Source organism: Podarcis filfolensis (assembly GCF_964270895.1).
Source record: "Podarcis filfolensis genome assembly, chromosome: 2".
In the NCBI taxonomy this organism is placed as follows: Eukaryota; Metazoa; Chordata; class Lepidosauria; order Squamata; family Lacertidae; genus Podarcis; species Podarcis filfolensis.
This window is the reverse complement of record NC_139605.1, coordinates 56,130,281-56,148,175: the sequence shown is the minus strand read 5'-3', so window position 1 is coordinate 56,148,175 and position 17,895 is coordinate 56,130,281. Positions and strand designations below refer to the sequence as shown.

At 41.8% G+C, this 17,895-nt stretch overlaps 1 protein-coding gene across 35 annotated transcripts in view; it reads left to right on the top strand.

Annotated features, from left to right (window-relative positions):
- NSD1 (nuclear receptor binding SET domain protein 1) overlaps nucleotides 1-17,895 on the top strand; it is a 65,731-nt gene that overhangs the window by 16,481 nt on the left and 31,355 nt on the right. For 23 of the 35 annotated variants that reach the window (XM_083603711.1, XM_083603700.1, XM_083603729.1 and 20 more), the window contains 3 exons: nucleotides 5,329-5,464; nucleotides 9,565-9,737; nucleotides 12,672-14,826. In XM_083603711.1, the coding sequence (XP_083459837.1) occupies nucleotides 5,329-5,464; nucleotides 9,565-9,737; nucleotides 12,672-14,826 (2,464 nt within the window). The remainder of the gene's footprint in view (nucleotides 1-5,328; nucleotides 5,465-9,564; nucleotides 9,738-12,671; nucleotides 14,827-17,895) is intronic. The other 12 variants (XM_083603717.1, XM_083603713.1, XM_083603720.1 and 9 more) reach the window with 2 other exon arrangements.

Below are 17,895 nucleotides of genomic sequence, written 5' to 3'. Positions count from 1 at the left end.
ACTGTGTACTGTATTTCACAAACACACTACTAGGTGTGAACAGAACAGAGTTGCATGCCCTCTGAAGCAGGGCTGGCAAACCTGCAGGCCATATATACCCCTCCCCCAGACATTTTCAGTGGCTCACAGCATTTGCCCTCCCCCTTTAATTTTTTTATTTTAAAATCACAAGTCAGGGCTGTTTGTGCCTAGGAGACCTTCTCTGCTGAAACAGTTTTGACTATGGCAGACCAACACGGCTACCTATCTGTAACTTCTCTGCTGAGTAACTCAAGTGGTAGTGTTATATTCACTGTCGCTTCTTGGTTCTGTAATACCAAAATTTGTTTTGAAGGGCAGGATGCAGTCCTCTTGACCTAGCACAGCCATGGTTCAGCCCCTCTGCCTGAAATATGCAGGGGGAAATAGGACTGGGCTTAACTATTTTTATAAGGTAGTAGTGAAGATTGATGAGATAATGTGGATCAAGCACTTTAACAATTAAGGCACTGTGCAAATGTTGTTGTTATTGAGAGAGCACCTGAATCATAGCTACAGTTCTGTTTCAAGTACGGTAGAACTAATCTCCTCCTCAGCCAAAAACACCAAAGCAAAACTCATAGAAGGGGGTGGGGAGGTGCCAAGGCCATTTAAAGCCATTCTTCGGATTGCTAGGGAACTAGAAAGCGCCTGTAATCTTCCCATCACTTTCTTAATGAGCAAGGAGCATCACAGTTGTAAATGAGATGGAGAAAAGCTACAGAAATGATATTCGCTGGAGACAGAACCCTAGTGTTAATTTGTGCAAGCATGTGATTTATTCTGCTGCTTCCAATGAGACCGGTGGAGCTGAAAACCGCTTTAAAGTGGCTTTATGAAAAAGATAGTTATTGGATATGTGCAATAATTAAGACTATTAATAGTATGACTGTTTCAAAAGGGAGCTTTTGGCTGAGCTTGATATGTCTCTGCCATGATTGAGCGCTTGTGAATTTAATATAATTTGTTTAGCAATTTCTTCACTTAGTGTGATCATCTCTATAAGCTACCTTACAAGGAGAACTGAAAATTAGAATGGCATCTGTGTTTATGTGTTGGGTTTTGAAATGTAGGAAGTGAATGTGTGTTCCAAAGAAAGAGGTCTCTCAATAAGATGCAATGACCGGTGGGGGTTTAAATTCTTTTTAAAAAAATATTTCATTTTTTTTATTTTTCTTAACTCTTAACTTTTCTTGAGAGTCCCATGGACTGCAAGAAGATCAAACCTATCCATTCTTAAGGAAATGAGCCCTGAGTGCTCACTGGAAGGACAGATCCTGAGGCTCCAATACTTTGGCCACCTCATGAGAAGAGAAGACTCCCTGGAAAAGACCCTGATGTTGGGAAAGATTGAGGGCACAAGGAGAAGGGGATGACAGAGGGCAAGATGGTTGGACAGTGTTCTAACATGAGTTTGACCAAACTGCAGGAGGTAGTGGGAGACAGGAGTGCCTGGCATCTCTGGTCCATGGGGTCACGAAGAGTCGGACACCATTAAATGACTAAACAACAACAATGCTTCAGCAGCTTCGAGAACACTGTCCAACCATCTCATCCTCTGTCGTCCCCTTCTCCTTGTGCCCTCAATCTTTCCCAACATCAGGGTCTTTTCCAGGGAGTCTTCTCTTCTCATGAGGTGGCCAAAGTATTGGAGCCTCAGCTTCAGGATCTGTCCTTCCAGTGAGCACTCAGGGATGATTTCCTTAAGATAGGTTTGATCTTCTTGCAGTCCATGGGACTCTCAAGAGTCTCCTCCAGCACCATAATTTGCTTTGCTGAAGCATAGTGTTAGAGTAATACAGTTTGGATAGTATGTGGCGATGAGGTGGTGAGATGTGGGAGACAGTGAAAAATGGATGTATTTTGTAGCATGCTTGCCCTGTCCCCTTACTTGTTTGTGTGGGGTGTTTTGTCCTGCCACCCCCAACTGTTAAGAGTGCTGTGAGGGAGTTGCTGCAAGGTTCCTGTGAGGGTTCAAGGAAAACAAATGTTCACAGTGTGCTCCAGTTCCTGGCAGAGTTTTGGGGACACAAGTTGTTTGTGCAAAGAGCTCCCTTTGTGTTAAGAGCACTGTTTCTTCCTCTTTTGTATTTCTGGAGTCCCTTCTTGTGAGCCCTGTGTCGCCAGAGACAAGAGAAATAAAAGCCCCATGCTGCATGACTTGTCATCTTGAGTTATGACCTCCCTGTATGTGGTTTATATACTTGTGGTGGTAGGCTGCATTTGGGTGTTGAGACTACACCATAGCCTATGTGAGAGAGGTGCTCACTGAGGTGGGGCGGCGGCTATTTTTTCATTTGTTTTCCTCCCACTGCTGTAAATGGGAGGGAATTTCTTGCATGTGGTCTGGGGCTGTTGTAAAGCTACGTTGTCACTTAGGATGTGGTAGTGGTCTGTGGGAAAGTGCTTCTTCCCTCTGCCATTTCTGTGCCAGTGGAACAGCTGCAATTCCATGGTGCTATGGTGCCATATCTGTTATGGCACCAGTGTCTCTCCTTCCACAGAGTTCCACATAGCCCCTCAGCCAGCATAACTCAAGCATAAGAGTGTTCTCTTATGTGTAGTGTCTTTCCTAATGTTGTATTAGTCTAAAACTGTGAATCATAATGCATCATGGTTTTTTTTAAAAAATAAAAAAGTTAAATATTGCTTGTTGGACTAGAAAAGGTCAACATTTGGGGGACTTAGATTATGGCTTTATAACAATTTTAAAAACATTGGTCTGTTTCAAAAAAAGGGCGTATCTTTCATTTTGAATCACACTTTAATTCTTAATTAACTTTGCGAGCACGAAGTCTTCCTAACTGCAGATATGTGCCCTTGGTACTTCCTCTTTCTCTGTATTCTATGTAGTGGAAAATTGAAGTAGATGACTAGTACAATTGTGCTCTGGCTCCAGTAATTTAATGATGAACTCACAACTTTTCACTTTAGAACTGATGACAAATTACACGAGAGCTAAATTTCTGTGACAGATTTTTATCTGAGGACTTGGGTTTCTGCTAAAGAGTTGAAAGCAACACAGGAAGCAGCTTTATATCTTATAGGTCCACCTAGTTCAGTGTTTTGCTACTCTGACGAGCATCAGAGGTCTAGAGTTGTCCTTCTAAGGCCTACCTGGAAAGGCCATGGATTGAACGGGGGACATTAAGTATGCAAAGCAATTGTTCTAAATATGTGTTCTACCACCTTGCTATTGCGGGGGGGGGGGCGGACACCATTTGGAAGGGGAGAAGGAGATGCTGTTCTTCTGAACCCACTTTCCCCAGTTTATTTTTCCCCCACCTTGGGTTTCCAGGTGTGTGGTTTTCCTGTATGCTAGAGAAACAGGTTAAGAATTAAGCACCCCACACTACCTTCCACATCTCCATCGGTCACTGCCTCTTCCTTCTGCTTCTCAGCTGTTCATCCTCACATATTAAAATTTAGTTAAAATCAGCATCCAGCATTTTTAACTGGACATTTAAGAAGCACAAATGTAGTCTGTAATTATGGTTTCTTGATTCAGGCATCATGCTACACCACCATTGTTTTCAAACCATGGTTTCTGATTCTGCATTCCTGGTTGATTGCAAATTATGGTTTGGCAATCCGTACATCACAACAAGCATTGTTTTTAATATGTTTACAAATTCAGTTTCCCATTTTCTATTGCTTTCTCATACATACATCTTTGCACTGTTCTTCTGGGGACTGCAAGATGCAGTAAAGGCTCACCCATTCATTCTGTCTTTGATTTTGGAGCGAGCTGAAATGAATCAATTTAGTGTTGATATGGGGAGATTTTTAATCCATCAAAGAAAGTGGGTGTGTCTGGATATATAGTTTGCAACTATCTCTGTGTCTTACCTAGAAAAGTTGGTGCTGTTTTAATAAAGCTGTATTTAGTCTGAGGAACTAATTTTCAATATTGGCTTCAAACACTTAATAACTTTTGTGTAGCACTTAGTTTTAAAATTATAAATTTCCTCCTATAATTTTACATGTAGAATCATTGCTAGAATGCAAAGAGGAACACACATTTTTGGGTGTTGATATTTCTGTTTGGAAGGATCCCTTCACAGAATGCTGCTCTGAAAGGTCCTCCAGTCTTTGAGAGGGAGGTGGCCTTTCAGAGAGTGGAAGGAGAAGTTAGCCCCATGTGTTCCACCTTAAAAGCAAGTCTAGAGCTTGATTCTTTGATCACATTTTGCAGTCACTAAGAAACATTAGAACTGAAAACGTTCCCCCTAACGGCAAGGGTATCCAAATCCTCAATTTTAGCAATAACATCTCATTTCCTCCCTTCTCCTCCCCACCCTTTATTTTGCCTAGTACCAGTTTAGAGCTTTAGCTGTTTCCTTGACAGGAAAGGGCAGCGATTCTGTTTTTCCATTAGGAGAGGTGACTATTGTGTTCAACTCATCCACATTTAGAGTTCTAAAAACAGCTTATTTATTAGTGATATAAGTTTGCCCTAAGGGACGCGGGTGGCGCTGTGGGTAAAACCTAAGTGCCTAGGACTTGCTGATCGCAAGGTCGGCGGTTCGAATCCCCGCGGCGGGGTGAGCTCCCGTCGTTCTGTCCCAGCTCCTGCCCACCTAGCAGTTCGAAAGCACCCCTAAGTGCAAATAGATAAATAGGGACCGCTTTCTAGCGGGAAGGTAAACGGCGTTTCCATGTGCTGGCTTGCCAGATGCCGCTTAGTCATGCTGGCCACGTGACCTGGAAGTGTCTCCGGACAGCGCTGGATCCCGGCCTCTTAAGCGAGATGAGCGTGCAACCCTAGAGTCAGACACGACTGGCCCGTACGGGCAGGGGTACCTTTACCTTTAAGTTTGCCCTTGGCAAATGTTTGGTTTGATGAGGGAAAGAGATAGGGTTTGCTGCTGGGCCTGCACAATGTGTAGGTTGTAGATCTGTTAACTGATTGGAAGAATGTTAAGTTGATCTGTCTTTTAACCAGTTAGCTGATTTAACTTTTTTTGTTTAGATACAAGCTACTGTAATCTCAATATTGTTGCCTTTGTTGCATTTCCAAAGGAAGTGTAAAATAACTTGTTTATAAATCTTCACATTATAACGTTGCTATTTACAGTTCAGTACACAAGAGCCTTGGTAGAATAAGAGAAGATTTGTGATATTTTCTTTCTCAATCCTTATTTCAGCAATACCTCAAAACCAAAAATAAACAAGTGTGCCCTTCCACTCTTACCCTTTTGCAATTAATCAACAGATTTAAGCCAACTGCAGTTTACAGTCCTGGTGGCTCAAGCAGCTTCCACTAGAGTGAATTATATATCAATGCAGTTTATTTTTTTTTCTCCATAGGGTCGAAATAAGAAGAAACCTGCTCCGGTGAAGTATGAAACTGGAGATCTTGTATGGGCAAAGTTCAACAGACGTCCATGGTGGCCCTGTAAAATTTCCCATGATCCTGTGCTAGACACGCATTCAAAAATGAAAGGTAATAATATATTATTTGCATTACATGATCAGACTTTTAGTGATTTGTATTATCCATACACAGCTCACTTTGCAGATTAGCCTCCATAAGTGTGTATTGACCAGGGTGGCTGTCAAATAAGCTGCCTGGGTGAAGCTGATGATATTGAGGGGGGTGGGCTGTGTATCTTTAATGTTTGTATAGCTTGTCAGGCAAGCTGCACCAGCTGCAGCTTCCTCTGTCAAAAGTTCTGGAGTCCTGTACACACACTCTCTCTCTCTCTCTCTCTCTCTCTATATATATATATATATATTTGGCTTGGTCACCCTGCCATGAAAAAGTGAAAGGGTAGTAACAGGCATCACTGTTTTAGATTGCAAGCCCTTCATTTCTTATTTTAATTGCATACATAACCATGTGCATTGATGGCATTACATGAATGCTAATGATAATAATAAGGCCCAGCCCTAACCTGGGATAATTAGAATGTTTCATGGAAATCAGTGGAACTTGTTTGCTTAGGATTACAGGTAGGTAGTGGAAGCCTATGGCTCTCCACTTAGAAGCAAGCCCATTGAGTTAAGCTGGACTTACTGCTAGGTAAAGGTATATAGAATTGCACTTGGTCTCATCCTGTGCCCACTTTCCTCGGAGCAAGTCCAGTTAAACTCAAAGAGCTTATTTTTAAGTAGACGTGCGTAATACTGTTCAAGTATTCAATACTGGGAGATTGTGAAGAAGGGCGTTCTCAAAGTTCTGGAGTTTAGGAGGTGCAAGAGGAAGCCTTTGGTGGAAAGAGAATATAGTTCAGTGGGTGGGTTTGCTGAAGGAGTATGTCATGAAGTGAAATATTAAGTGGTGAGAGAAAAATGTGAAAATGTTAGAAATCAACCAAGAAGACAGGAGTAGGAAGAGTGGACCAAGTGCAAGGAGTGAGCGTTATTTCTTCACAACAGGTAAATTATTGCCTCTTATTGTAATTTAAAACATGTGTGCCACCATTGCAAAGTCTCTGGTATTTTGAATTAAATCCACTGTCCTTCAGAACCCCATATCCCCCCCCCAAAAAAACCCCCACTATGCTTGCATCCCTGAGAACTTCAACCAGGAACCAATTTGAAGAGTAAAACTGTTCTTCTAAAAATGAAAATTTGAAGTAGAATAGGCAGTGGTTGAGAGAATGGTACCCAAAGACGCATTGACCCCCTCTCCCAGACTCTTGTCCACATAGTGTCCAAATAGCTCCCTAACAGTATCTGAAATATGTATGCTGAAGTAGGAAAGAAAAAGAAATTAAAACTTGTGCTGTTTACTCATTCATAAGATGTTTCTCTTTGGGGAAACAGTTGCTTATCTATCCTATGATGACAGCTTCTGAACTCCTTTTAACCCATGGGTAGGCAAACTAAGGCCCGGGGGCCGAATCCGGCTCAATTGACTTCTAAATCCGGTCCGCAGATGGTCCGGGAATCAGTGTGTTTTTACATGAGTAGAATGTGTCCTTTTATTTAAAATGCATCTCTGGGTTATTTGTGGGGCCTGCCTGTTGTTTTTATATGAGTAGAATGTGTGCTTTTATTTAAAGTGCACCTTTGAGTTATTTGTGGGACATAGGAATTTGTTCAACACCCCCCCCCCAAAATATATATAGTCCAGCCCCTCACAAGGTCTGAGGGACGGTGGACCGGCCCCCGGCTGAAAAAGTTTGCTGACCCCTGTTTTAACCCCTGACTCGTTCAAAAAGTAAAACACAGGGAGCAGTGAATGCAGAGGACCAACAACCTCTAGCAAAATTTGGAACTTTGGAGTTCTCTCCAGAATTTCAAAGAAAAGACTGATTTAATCTTTAATATAATTCTCTCTGAAAAATGGGTTCTAAATTAAATCTGTATTAGTTAGCTTCAGTGAGCATGTGGATAGGACCAAAAAGCAAGAGCCACACCAAAAGAAATACAGTGGTACCTCGGGTTAAGTACTTAATTCGTTCTGGAGGTCTGTTCTTATCCTGAAACTGTTCTTAACCTGAAGCACCACTTTAGCTAATGGGGCCTCCCACTCCTGCTGCGCTGCTGGAGCATGATTTCTGTTCTTATCCTGAAGCAAAGTTCTTAACCCGAGGTACTATTTCTGCATTAGCGGAGTCTGTAACCTGAAGCATATGTAACCCGAGGTACCACTGTAGTAAAAATAACCGACACATCATGAAAAATTGTGTATATTTATTTAAGACAGTGAAAGCATAATACAAAATGAACAGTAAATTATATAAAAAAATACACTGCAGATGAAATGATTATAATGGGGCAACCACATGCACTATATGCACTATATGGGAATATGAAACAACTTGCACTGACTGCTTATAGTACATAAGTTATTATAGGTAAATTACCAGTTATCCTTCTAACACTCTCCCTCAAGTCCAGCTAACTTAAAAACAAATGCAGTAAGAATGTTTCACTATTTTATAAAGATCGGCTTAAACAATATATGAAAATTACTCAAGATTTGAAAGAGAGTGAGATGTAGGGATATTCGGATAGACTTGAGAACTTGGGAGGAATAATGAGTACATAAATGATTTTACCAAAAGCTCCATATCTACCAGACTTGCTGTGGTGAGGTTTGTTGGTTCCAGATGGAAGATTCCTGAGCAAAAAATGAAAGTACAAATCTCAGTAAACATACAAGCTTGCCCCAAGAAATGCGAAATTCACAGACCTGTTCTACATCTCCCAACACCACCAAGCCAGCGTGCATTTCAGGGAATGTGCTGTTGGGGGAGGGAGAAAAAGCAATATAAACTAAAAGCTGTACGGAAACACTGAGAGAGAAAGAGAAGAGCACCACCCCAGTCTTACTTCTCCGTTTTCCTAATTTTAAACACCCCCCATTTCAAATCCCTAGCCACACTCTGGTTTTCTCTGGTAACCCCCTTAAATAAGTTTACCCATTAAAAATCAGTCCATTAAATCATGACTTACACCAAAATTCTCAGACTTCTTCATTACTCTTCCTTAATTGCAACCCTGAATCTCTCAGCTTTCTTTATCAAAACTAGAAGTCATTTCTGCCAAGCCAGGAAGAAGAACCTTGAAAGTACTTGGTTCTGCCCTGCTTTCTGAAGCTAATTGTCCAAAACAAAGACTTCAGTCTTTGAAAAGGAAATAAAATGTTGGTTGAAAAAAGAATTATCTTCTAATGTGACACACATATAGAATAAAGGCACATATGCAGACAATTACCAGATAACAGGGGGAAACTTCACTCTCATTAAAATGCCCACTTCTTATCCTACACTCCTCTCCCTCTTCCACCCCATGGTTTATAATTGGGGTATTTTCCATTGAACAGCTGCTTCCCAGTCTAATCATACAGAGACATAACTGTAAAACCTGAACAAAAAAAAAAACCACATTTCACATCAAAAGGTACCTAGAGTTATTAGTGTATTGAAGTAATAAGATACTTCTTTCTTAATTCAACAAAAGTGCTGTGTTCTTCCAGCTCAGGCTTGAATAGATTACAGGAATACATTTTGCCCTCCTCCTTGCTTTTAATTAGAATAGCAAGTAACCAGAATTCGGTAATCTAGGGGCACCTTTGGTGTTGCTTTCAGAGAGAGGTTAACCCATCTTCGTAGGTTCCATTGCCGTATTTATCACAAAGCTTTTGTCGTAGGAAGAATGCTCCCGTTATTCAAGGATGCTTAGCCAGCATCTTTTCTGTTCCTGCAGCCATCGACCTAGGCATAGCGATCGTCATGGCTTCCTGAAACCAAAATTTGGTGCATACAATATGTGGATCTGCTCCTTCCGTACGGCACCCTGGAACCCAGAAAATAAGTCCAAAAGGGACTAGACTATCACCCTCTAATGGTGAACTCAGGTGGTGAGTGCCAATAGAAATAGAGCCAAATTAATCCATATGACAAACAAGAGGGCAGGAACCAGTGTGCTCTGGGGAATCCTGAGTGAAATACAAAACAAGGGTGCAAACCCCCCCCCATGTTGCATCATTTATTCCAGGTCCCATTTGTTAGATATGTTTTAGAAAATACTTTGGGGGCATTCCTACACCTTGACACCAAATGCTAATCTTGCCAATTTTGTCTTTGATAGTGTCCAATCGCAGACCACATCGAGAATACTATGTGGAAGCCTTGGGAGACCCATCTGAAAGAGCTTGGGTTGTGGGGAAAGCTATTGTAGTCTTTGAAGGAAGACATCAGTTTGAAGAACTGCCTGTCCTTCGGAGAAGAGGGAAGCAAAAAGAGAAAGGTTACAAGCACAAGGTAAATCTCATGTTCTCATTTGGTTTGTTCTTGAGTGTTCTCATCTGAGTGCGAAACCTAGGTGTATGATCTAGTGGAAGTGAAGTACTTCTTAAAGACCATGGATGGCAGTCGGAAAAATTTAAACTCATGCTCAACTCTCTCACTGAACTCCATCAGCTTACAAAGTTGCTCCATTTTTTGGGATTGCGTTTCTTATACTTTGAAGCTGCTTTAAAAATGACTGATATGATTTGAGACTTGGAGGCTGCTGCTAAAGGAATGTCTTTTGCGTTGACTTGTCCATATAGCTACCTGAGAATAGACTGGAAATATAATCATGTAAATCGGGCCATCATGTTAGATACAGGTATATAAAGAGAACTTTTGACAACACGTTTCAATGTTATTAATAGAGAAAACATTGTATCTGAAGGGCAAATGTGGAGTAATATGGGCAGGAAGGAAAACTACTGTATTTCAATATCTTAGTCTACAGCTTGAATTCCTTCTGGAGCCAGCATCCCATTTTGTGGTCCTAGCTCTGTGTTAATATTTCCAAAACTGAGATTCTGGCATAAAACATCCAGGCAACCATTTTCTTGAGACTAGGATCAGAAGGATTCAGCTATATTCCAGTTTTGGAACTTGTTAAGCTCTCGGAGAGCCAGAATGGAACCAGACTGTTGGTTCTTAAAATAAAAAAAGGTGACAGAGCAGCTTTTAAATTGATTCTGTGGGGGAAGCTGAAAGCAGCTGCAGAGTCCTGTTCAGAACAAATCGTGGCCTAGAGAGGAAGGGGGGAATTATTATTATAATTTAAATTGGGGAGAGGGTAGAATATGTCACTGAGAGTACAGGGGCCCATGATAGCAACTGAGAGGCAAGCAGGTGTCAGAGATATTTGGAGATGGAGATGGAGTAAAAAGCCTTGTGAGTTGATATATTTCCCAGTGTGCATATGTATTTGAATTGTTTTTAAGATGTGTAGTGTTTTATTCCTTGTTGTTTGCCACTTTAGACTCCTTTGGAAGGTGTGTGTGTGTGCGTGTGTGTGTGTGTGTGTGTGTGTGTACACACTGGTGCTAGAAGCCTCTGAGTCAAGATGAGTGAGCTGGAGTGCTTGGCCTTAGATGAGAGCATTGATATAGTGGACATAATGGAAGCCTGCTATAATGGAGAGAACCACTAGAACACAGTTACCTCTGGGTACAAACTCTATAAGAAGGACCAAGAAGGGCATACTAGAGACGATGCCACTCTGTGGGTGAAAGAAAACATAGAGTCCGACAAGCTAGAAATCCCCAAAGGAGCAGACTCTTCCTGGACTTAAGTGGCATGCAGGACCTGGTGTGAGATGTAAATGTTAGAGTACCTACTGGGAGCAGTGACCATAGTGCTATCTAATTACATACATTTGTAAATGGACAGTTGCCAAGAAAATCCAGCACAGTCACATACGACTTCAAAAGATGGAACTTTCCTGAAATGAAGGGATTGGGGGAAAGGAAAAGGAAGTTGAAAGGCATAATCAAGAGAGTCAAATCTCTCCAGGTCAGGAAAGGTGCCACCAGGGCCAGGAGGATACCAGAGTGGTTAATGAGCAGAGGCAAAGAGCTATTAGAGCCAAGAAGGTTTCTTTTGTCATTTTTTATTTTATCAACAAGGCCTAGAACATCATCTCTTGTCACAACTGACTCAGTTCATCAGACTCCCTTCCTGTGAAAGTTAGATCAGGCACAGAGATCTGCTATATATAATCCACCAAGGAAACAGATGCAAATAATTTATTCAGCTTCTCTGCAATCTCTTTATCCTCCTTTAGCATACCTTTGAATCCCCAGTCATCTGAAGGTAAAGGTAAAGGTAAAGGTAAAGGGACCCCTGACCATTAGGTCCAGTCGTAACCGACTCTGGGGTTGTGGCGCTCATCTTGCTTTATTGACCGAGGGAGCTGGCGTACAGCTTCCGGGTCATGTGGCCAGCATGACTAAGCCGCTTCTGGCTAACCAGAGCAGCGCACGGAAACACCGTTTACCTTCCCGCTGGAGCGGTACCTATTTATCTACTTGCACTTTGATGTGCTTTCGAACTGCTAGGTTGGCAGGAGCAGGGACCGAGCAACGGGAGCTCACCGCGTTGCAGGGATTCGAACCGCCGACCTTCTGATCAGCAAGTCCTAGGCTCTGTGGTTTAACCCACAGCGCCACCCACGTCCCAAGTCATCTGAAGGTACAAGCGCCTACATGATCTGCTATTAATGTATTTAAATAATATTCTATTAGTATTTATTTTTAAGCAATGTGCTCTTCAATTGTTTTATAGCATCCCTTATTGCCTACTTAGCAAATGAAAGTCTTGTCCAATGAGGAAAACAAAAAGGAGCACAAGTTTTGGCAAAAGAAATGCAAGCAGGCAATAGGGGATGCTATAAACAGTGGCGTAGCGTGGGTTGTCAGCACCCGGGGCAAGGCAAGTAATTTGCGCCCCCTAACCCGTGGATTTGCGCCCCCTAAGCCATGGATTTGCGCCCCCTAACCCATGGATTTGCCCTAACCCCAGATGTTGCGCCCGGTGCGGCCCGCCCCCCCTGCACCCCCCACGCTACGCCACTGGCTATAAAACAATCGAAGTAGCAGAATATCATTTAGGCGCTTGTACCTTCAGATGACAGGGGATTATATATAGCAGATCTCTGTGCCTGATCTAACTTTCACAGGAAGAGAGTCTGAGGAACTGAGTCCGTTGTGACAAGAGATGATGTTCTAGGCCTTGTTGACAAAATAAAAAATGACAAGTCACATTCATGTTCTCCATGAATCTAGTTTTGATCTGGAGTTATGTGCTGCAGTTACATTTTGTGAAAGAAGATAATGTTCATATCTGTGTGTAATTTCATATTTTTGTGTATTATAATTTTTTTGTAACTTCTTTTCCCCTTCCTTTACTTTCCAGGTTCCTAAGAGGTTTCTGGCAAAATGGGAGATCAGTGTTGGCCTTACAAATGATTATTTAAAGCAGAACAGTGCTCAAAAATACATCCCGACTTCCAGCAAACCAGACAGTGAGAAGGATGTGCATTTAATGGGATCTTGTACAAAGGACTCCTTAAATGAACAGAGCAGACAACTGAATGGATGTTTGAAATCACTAACATTGGACTCCAAACATTTGACCCATGATAAGGGGAAAATGTTCACCAAATCCCGAAACAAGAAGAGCTCCGACACCCGGAGGAGAACTAGAGTAAGAAAAAGTAGCACCAAACTGGAGGCATCCAAGAGAGAAAGTGGGGGGAAAGGGCCAGTAAGCAAAGCTAAAAATATGGTTGCTGCAGATATGCCAGAGAAGCAGGCTTCTCATGAACTTTGCAGAATAGCAAAGAGCCTAATGGGATCCAAAGGCAGCATGGAAAACTACTTGCTCTCTTCTTTTGGAGAAAGACAATTCGAAAATAAATATAAGAAACCAGGGTTTGATAATAGCAGCTGCCAGCAGGAAACATCCAAAGCAGACGTGAAGAAAAAGAGAAATCCAGCAGGCTTCACGTGCAGTTCAAAGCTACAGCAGCACTATTCCAGAACTGATGCTGGAGCAGAGAGGAAACAAATAGACTCTGATTCATCAGATAACGGTACCTGTGATCTAGACTCCCTTGACCAAAGTTTAGCAGCAGCAGCAGCTTATAGTGTCTTGAAGAATAGTGACTCTGTAAATAAAAGTGGAAAAGAACTGTGTTCAGGGCAAAGAGATATTAAACATTCTGCACCTGTCTCAAAAAGCAGCAATCGAAGCCGCAAACCTCCAGAAGGTTCTCTAGACAGGAATATCAATGTTGAAACAGGAGGTGAGGAATTCCGTGAGCCATCCCTTGCAGCTGAGGTGGCTTCAGTTTACAGGAATGACAATCTTATCAATGTAGATAAGCACACTACACTCCAAAGTAAGGGGTTTATAAGTCAAATGGATGCAAAACAGCCTCAGTTCAGAAGTATAAAATGCAAGCATAAAGAAACTGCTGCTGGGACAGACTCCTCTCTTAAGGAAGATGAATGTAGCCCCGACTGCTGCTTTTCTGCTACCAAAGGTTCTCCTGGGTCTCAGTTAGATATGCCTAACAAAAGTGGGAAGGCTGATGGCCCCAAACTGCTGAACAGCACAAATGAGAAACCCGGTGATTCTGCTGAAATAGAAACGGCAGTTGTGAAACACGTGCTTTCAGAACTGAAGGAGCTGTCGTATAGGTCCATGAATGTTGAAGCGAAAGACTGTGGGCCGCCTAAGACCACAGTGCCCTTACTCTTTTCATCTGTCTCTGGGCAGAACCATTTGCCTATTGAGCCCGATTATAAATTCAGCACCTTATTAATGTTGTTGAAAGATATGCATGATAGTAAGACGAAAGAGAAACAGATCATGACTACTCAGAACATAGTCTCTTATAGGAGTTCTCACAGCGATGATAGTTCTGGAAGTAACACTGCAAGTGATTTGACATCTTTGCCTACAATGGGAACCACTCATAAATTAGAAAAAAGCCAAGATAGTGTTCGAGAACCAGAGTGTCAGAAACCCAAAGAAGGTCAGTCCTCTTTTTCACATGGTATCGCAACCAAGTTGATCGATCCCGGTGCTAACAAAAGGGAACTCACAAACGCTTCTGTTTCTGGTACAAACTGCACCGCAAGGCGCAGCTGTCCAAAATCTAAGCAGCTATCTAAACTAGTAGCTAATGCAACATCAAAGAGCAAAACACTAAAGCGGTTGTCTAATTCAGCTGAGAGTGTGCCCCGCCAGGATAGAGCTGCCCAAGACTCAGTTGCTAGTGCTCTAGACAATGCAAAGGAAGATGTTGCAAGGAAAGTGTCTTGGGAGTTGATGGGACACTCCCCTGACGAAGACTCTGCAAGTTCCTCTGATGACAGTTTAGTTCGTATAAGAATGAAGTCAGAATATGATAAAAAGAGAGAGAGCTGCAACTCCTTTGAAAATGGGGAGTTGGATTCAGGACTGAATAGAGAAGGCTCCTTGGGTGATGAGCCTAGAGATGTATGCCACGTAGCGCCCAAAAAGCGATGGCAGCGTTTTAACCAAAGCAGTGCTAAAGCTGGTAAGCACATCAGTAGATCTAGGGAAGCAGAACAGTTATGTCCCTTTGGCCTCTACAGAATAAAAGCAAGCTTCAGACTGTAGGCTTCTCCTCACTCTTTAAAAAGGGAGCATGCATTATAGGCAAGAACTGTGAGAAGCACTTAGTTAGCTGGGCAACATTTTGCAGAATCAGAGGGATGAAACAAAAATACAGTTCTTGCAGAATTGAGAGTTTTACAGTTTTGAGATCCTAGTTTGAGTTCTCTGTACAAGGTAAGGATTCCTTGTGCTGCACCACTGCAGATTGGGGGAGCTGGAACCACATGGTGAAATCTTCCACCCTGTAAATAAATAGATAAATATATATATATGGAGTATTACTCAGTAATGGGCAAGATCCTACCTGAAGTCTATAAGTGATACAGCTCATAAACTCTTCAGCTGTCTGCATCTGCCGGTTGTGAGAACTAGCTCTTAAGAGGTTTTGTGCCACAAGTTGCAGTGCATAAAAATCTTAAGGTTATCCAATTGAAATGCTGGTTGTTGCTCTAGCTTTTCTCTTCCTCAAATTTTAATACAGGTTCACTTTAATCTTTTAAAACTAGAAGCAGCGCTTAAGAAGGCATAGTGTGATTTGGAAATAAATATATATATGGTTTCTCTTACCTTGTGCAGAAGCTTTATTTATAAATTAAAACATGATGGACCCAATTCCAGCATGAAAGTATAATATTTACTGCTCAGTATTACAGGAGACTCATGAGAAGGAAAAATTGCAGCCCAAAAGGTAGATAAAAGTTTAGTAGTACCGAATAATGTGTGTTTATTTCTCTCTGTGGAAAGCAAGTGGTCTGCTAAACTGAGTGTATTGCCAACAACACAATCCTCAGAAGTAAGTCTGTTGGCTTACTCATAGTTAAATAGGTGCAGAATTGCAGTCTAACACAACTTTACCTGAGAGTAAGCCCAGTAGGACTAACTTGCAAGTAAGCATGTCTACGGTCGTGCTGCATGTTGGGTTAGGACTCAAGAAGTCACCACCATAAACTGCAGCAATTTAAACTTGAATCTTACATTCTATAAACTTTTCAGTCTTGTTTTGCTGTTCCCCATTAGTAGTTTTTGATCAGTGATTGTGCATTGGGTGGCAACATGAACTAAATTTCAAAATGTAGAGGGCTGGCCTACCCTGTTTGCGAAATGCAAATTGCATGCTATGTGAAATACAAGATAAAGCAAAAGGTGTGAGCCAAGGATGGCAGTCCTGGTTCATGACTTATCTCTGTGTACACTTACATAGCATAAATTAACTGCACTCCCATTTAACTTTGTGCTAGATCTGAGACACATACTCTTGAATGGTAATGGCCCCACCACATTTTCAAAACAGATTTTGCAACATGCTGTGAAGAATAGGTGTTTTTGATAAAGGATTTCAGTAATGTTTGTGGATTGCAGTAAAACGCAGGGAATGTTGCAAGATGAGCAATAAAGTATTCTTAACTAACTTTTATGAGGAAAGTATCCAGATCGTGCCTTCTGCAGAAGACAAAAGGTTAATTTGGCAAATACACAATTATAATGATTTTTATTCTGGCCAAGGGCCAAACACGCTGCATTCAGTTTAGCTTCTCCATACACCTGTTCAGAGCATTTCAGATTGCCCCTTCCAAGGGCAGCTATTCCCAAAGACTTCCAGGGGTTGGGCAGTGGCAGCACTTTAGAGTAAAAATAGGTAAGATCATTCTGTTTCAGTTTCCATGTACTCACTCACAGGTCCATTCTGTTCTGTTTTTAGGAGGGGGAATTGATTGCATTTTAAATATATGCACTTCCCTGTGATATGCATTTTCTATGCATCTTTCCTATAAAACACATTTCTATATGATTTACAGTGTATCCCCCCCCCGCTGCAATATGCATTTTTGTAAACATTTCCCCCATGAAACATGCATTTCTGCATGCACTTTTTGAAAACCAAAACTGCATCGCTAAGTGGGCAAACTGATAGCTGCATTCCAACCCACCCATTAATCCAGGGACAGCCAATCTGACACTAAAAAAACTCAAAGCAGTTTATAAAAATAATAAAGAGGGGGGAAATAGTCTGTGTTTAGCTTATTTAAAAAGTTGAAAACAGATTACAACACCTGTAAACATTCTACGTATCTGAGTAAGCATGTCCAAACAAACATGTTTTTTAGCAGATGCCAAAAGGAGTACAGCGAATGTATGTCAGTAGGCAGGGTGTTCCAAATTGTGGGTGCTGCTGCACTAAAAAATAATCTTAGAAATGCAGAATGAGTATTGTTTGGCACTTGTAACTGTGTCCGTTCCACAGATTGAAGCAGCTGAGTGGGCACATATGGAGGAAAGCGATTTCACAAGTAAACTGTGGTTCTGAGTTGTTAAGGGTTCTATATACTAATAGCACATTGAATGTGGCCCAGTAGCAAACCTGCAGGCCTCGGAGAACAGGTGTTATATGTTGACGGAGTCTCACTTCTGTCAGTAATTGTATTGCAGCATTCTGCACTAACTGCAGCTTCTGGATCAAGTGCAAGGCAACCACCCCACCCCCCTAGTAGAGCACATTGCAGTAATCCAGACTTTTTTACTGACATTGCTTCTGTTTTTCCCTATGCACCTCCTCCTTTTTTTCTTAATCATCTTTACGTATTATTGTAAGCAACCACAGTAACTCCAGTGTTAGGAAATGCTTTGATTCACGATGATTCACTATGTGGCACTCCACCACAAAAACCATGAGACTGCATAGTAAAATTCAGTAATCCAAGTTACAGTCTCTCACATTGGTATCAAAATAATTTTTACTCAATAGCTACAGCCAGAACGAAGGTGGGTACCATTTGTGTTACGCCGTGAACCTTACTGAGATAGATAAGGGATAGCCAGCTTCCTTCACCCAAGAGACTTGATGCTCTCTGTTCTTGTCATGGCCAGAGGAGGTTGATGCCAGAGGAAATGCCCATAGCTGCTCAATGACTTCATCAGGGTTCGGGAGGTGCCTCTACAGGTCCTCCTTTCCTCTACTTTCAGCCTGATGACTCTCATGCATGTTTATGGT